The sequence below is a fragment of the Sinocyclocheilus rhinocerous genome, unplaced genomic scaffold (genome assembly GCF_001515625.1).
Source record: "Sinocyclocheilus rhinocerous isolate Xijiao unplaced genomic scaffold, SAMN03320098_v1.1 scaffold888, whole genome shotgun sequence".
NCBI classification, from domain to species: Eukaryota; Metazoa; Chordata; class Actinopteri; order Cypriniformes; family Cyprinidae; genus Sinocyclocheilus; species Sinocyclocheilus rhinocerous.
Window position 1 is genome coordinate 600,445 of NW_015634016.1, and position 3,321 is coordinate 603,765.

At 36.3% G+C, this 3,321-nt stretch overlaps 1 protein-coding gene across 1 annotated transcript in view; it reads left to right on the forward strand.

The window, feature by feature from the left end:
- LOC107745068 (bifunctional heparan sulfate N-deacetylase/N-sulfotransferase 4-like) overlaps positions 1–844 on the forward strand; it is a gene marked incomplete at its 3' end in the record, with an annotated part of 22,628 nt that extends 21,784 nt beyond the window's left edge. Inside the window, exon 4 of the mRNA XM_016558899.1 lies at positions 690–844. Coding sequence (XP_016414385.1) covers positions 690–844 — 155 coding nt within the window. The remainder of the gene's footprint in view (positions 1–689) is intronic.
- Between the last annotated feature and the right edge of the window lie 2,477 nt (positions 845–3,321).

Consider the following 3,321-nt stretch of genomic DNA (forward strand, 5'->3'; position numbering starts at 1 on the left):
CGCCTTCCGGGAGGGGGGCGATCTGTCACACCCCTGTGGACTGTCGATTGTGGTTTCTCCCTCTGTGTCCTTATTTGGTTGTTCCTGTTCTCATTATCAGTTAATCACCTCATTGTGCTCACCTGTCTGCCCCTCGTTATCTGCCCTATATTAGTTCCTGTCTCTTGTATTCTAGTTTGTCGGTTATTGTTAATGTTGATGTCTACCCTGTCTGGATTTCCTGTTGTTTCTTTATTAAATATTATTGTATTCGTCATCTTCGTCGTCCTGCCTCATCCCTAGAACACCCTGCCCGTGACACATATAGCATAATATCCAATCAAATCTGATTTTGTCAAATTATATAAAAATTGAAAATATTTAATTTTATAAGAATACATAAAATGCTATGTATACATAAATACTATGAAACTAGAAATTAGCTTTAGCAATACAAAGGAGTCTAAAATGATATTTCCCTCACCATCATTTCCACCACAGAATCCTATTAAACTAAATAAATGTTTGAGCTGTGGTGGAAGTGATACTGCAATGGAAATGACATTCGTTCTTCCATGATGCCATTAGACATTGACTAAGAGTTTTGGGAATTTAAGATTTTTAGAAATTTAGGAATGTTTATTTTTTTTAATTCCACAGGCCCAAAGGAAATGCCCAGTATGCTAATGAGCTCATGTTTGTTTGTGTAGGTACGCAGGAGGAAGATGATGGAGATGATCTGTTGTTGAAATATGTTGATGAGTTCTGGTGGTTTCCTCATATGTGGAGTCATATGCAGCCTCATCTCTTCCACAATGAATCCTCTCTGATGGAACAAATGATCCTGAACAAAGACTTCGCTTTGGTGAGAAAAACTACACCTCTAACTTGCCCATATACAATCAGTGAACAAAACCATCATCCAGGTATTATCACATCCAGTGAAATACCCATTCACCTAAGGAACCATTAGCCCGCCAGCGAGTCGTGTCATTTACTGTGAGAAAATGAACACTAATTATGTGTGTTTTACAGGTGCTTTGAGACTTCAGTTGTTCCTCAAATAGAGAAGTGCCTCTTATGATTTTGACAGAATCATTGAAACCTACACACGAACAAGGGAGAGTGTGAGTGTAAGCGTGTGTGTGCTCTCATTTAGTTATCTCTCGGTAACACTCCTGCATTTATTTGCCCCCCTTTTTCTGTGAAGCAGCACTCTCATGTCACACTCAAAGACACTTTGCTAGCAGAATGTAATACTCTGACATATATTTACCCTTCATGTATTTCAGAGTGATACACATACTGTAAATTGATGCAAGCGACCCGAGTGCAAATCCGGCTCATTCCATTCCCTGATCCCTTTCACTCGTCTGCTCCTTTTCGTTCCCTGTTTATAAAATGGACAAGATATATCTCCTAAATCATATATAAAAAATGAGGAATGCCCTACTAAGACGTTACAAAAACATTCAGATTTCCAAGAGAATTTCAAAGGAAAAGAATCTAGCTGTTTGCTGGCATACAGTGGGGTGATCAGTGGCATTCCTCATTGTCACACAGCCTGTTTTATTTAGTTATGAGCTGATTGGAAGCCAAACACTGCGGCTGAACCGTTAGAGAGGATATCTGCACGACCCACTGAACAAGTAAATTGTCACGCAAGTAAACCCATCCATTGTGTTGTGCAGTGCCACTCGTGCACTTGTGGTGTAGTTTGTAGTTTGGCCTTTTGTTTCTTTTTGTAACACTTTGTAATAAAGGAATAGTTCACCCCAAAATAAAAATTTGCTAAAAATGTATTTACCCTCAGGCCATCCGAGATGTAGATGAGTTTGTGTTTTCATCAGAACAGATTTGGAGAAATGTACCATTACATCACTTGCTCACCAATGGATCCTCTGCAGTGAATGGGTGCCGTCAGAATGAGTCCAAACAGCTGATATAATCTACAGTCGACAAGACTCCAGTCCATCAATTAACATCTTGTGAAGCAAAAAGCCAAGTGTTTTGAGCATGTGATGTAATGCTACATTTCTCTAAACCTGTTCTGATAAAGAAACTCAACTACATTTTAGATTGGCCTGAGGGTGAGTACATTTTTAGCAAATTTTCATTTTGGGGTGAACTACTTCTTTAATGGTGAGTTACAGAAAAAAATGATTCAAAATTCTGTTTATATATTGATATGTATACAGCAGCATATTGTAGATGGTTGTGTACTCACTAGCTGCCTATGTCTAGACTTCATCTTTACTGTTAGGTTGCGTATTAGCATCACTGTCACTTGGCTGTTTGAATATTTGAAATACAGCCGTGTGATGTGAACGGCGGCCTGAGTGATAAACTACAGACCGTAAAGTGCCCCTGCTGAAAGTCACAAACAAGCACAGCCTCTGTCTGAAAACATAACCGCCAACTAAATTATAATTTGAGTCATGCGCTACGGCTTGAGCAGTTTAGCTAATAGTTTTTTATGCAAATGCAGTTTGCATTAAAATGTGACTAAAATTAAGATTTAACAAAGTTCTTTTGAAAACAATAATCTGTTTCATAAAGCTACTCATTGATTTATCCATATAATTATTATCTTTGTTGTTTATTTCCCCCCACATTATCATTTTCAATCATTTCATCTTTATCCATAAAGAGGCCTTCATATTACAGTGAACTTTAAATGGCTTTTAGTGTGTTTCGCCATCTGAGAAATAGAAATATTGGAAATTAAATTAGCCTAATGTGTTTTTTTTTTTTACTGTGGGTATGTTGTTTAACTGTTTTGCACAAAAACTAACTACATCTTAACTACATTTTTCAGCAGCAACAAGCTACTTTTTTCTGTCAAGTACAGTAGTAATGTAGTGTAACAAAACAATACATTTCTATAAATCACATTGTTTGCTTTAGATCTGAGACAATAATCATACACATTCTCCTATAAAAGCTGTCCCGCAATGTCCTCTCTTTCATTTGTAGCTTTGGAGCCAGATTAACTTTAGTGATTCACTTTATTCAAATGATTCATGAAATGAACTGAATAAAAAAAAGATGTTTCACAGATGCAAACCTCTGCTCGTGGCATCAAGTCTCTGGTGGTATTTTCTGTGTTTTTATAGCAAAATATTGCATTTAACAGTGCTGTTCATTACTATGTTTTTGACTCTAGTATTCTAGTTTTTTGTTGTATTTAGTGTAAATGTAACTGTTCAAGTTGAATGATGTTTTAATCACTTTAAACATGAAAAGTCTATTCAAAAACATTGTTTTTGTTGCAGACCCATACTTTCTATCTTAAGATATACATCATAAAATGATAATTAGTTTATAATTAATAAATAAAGT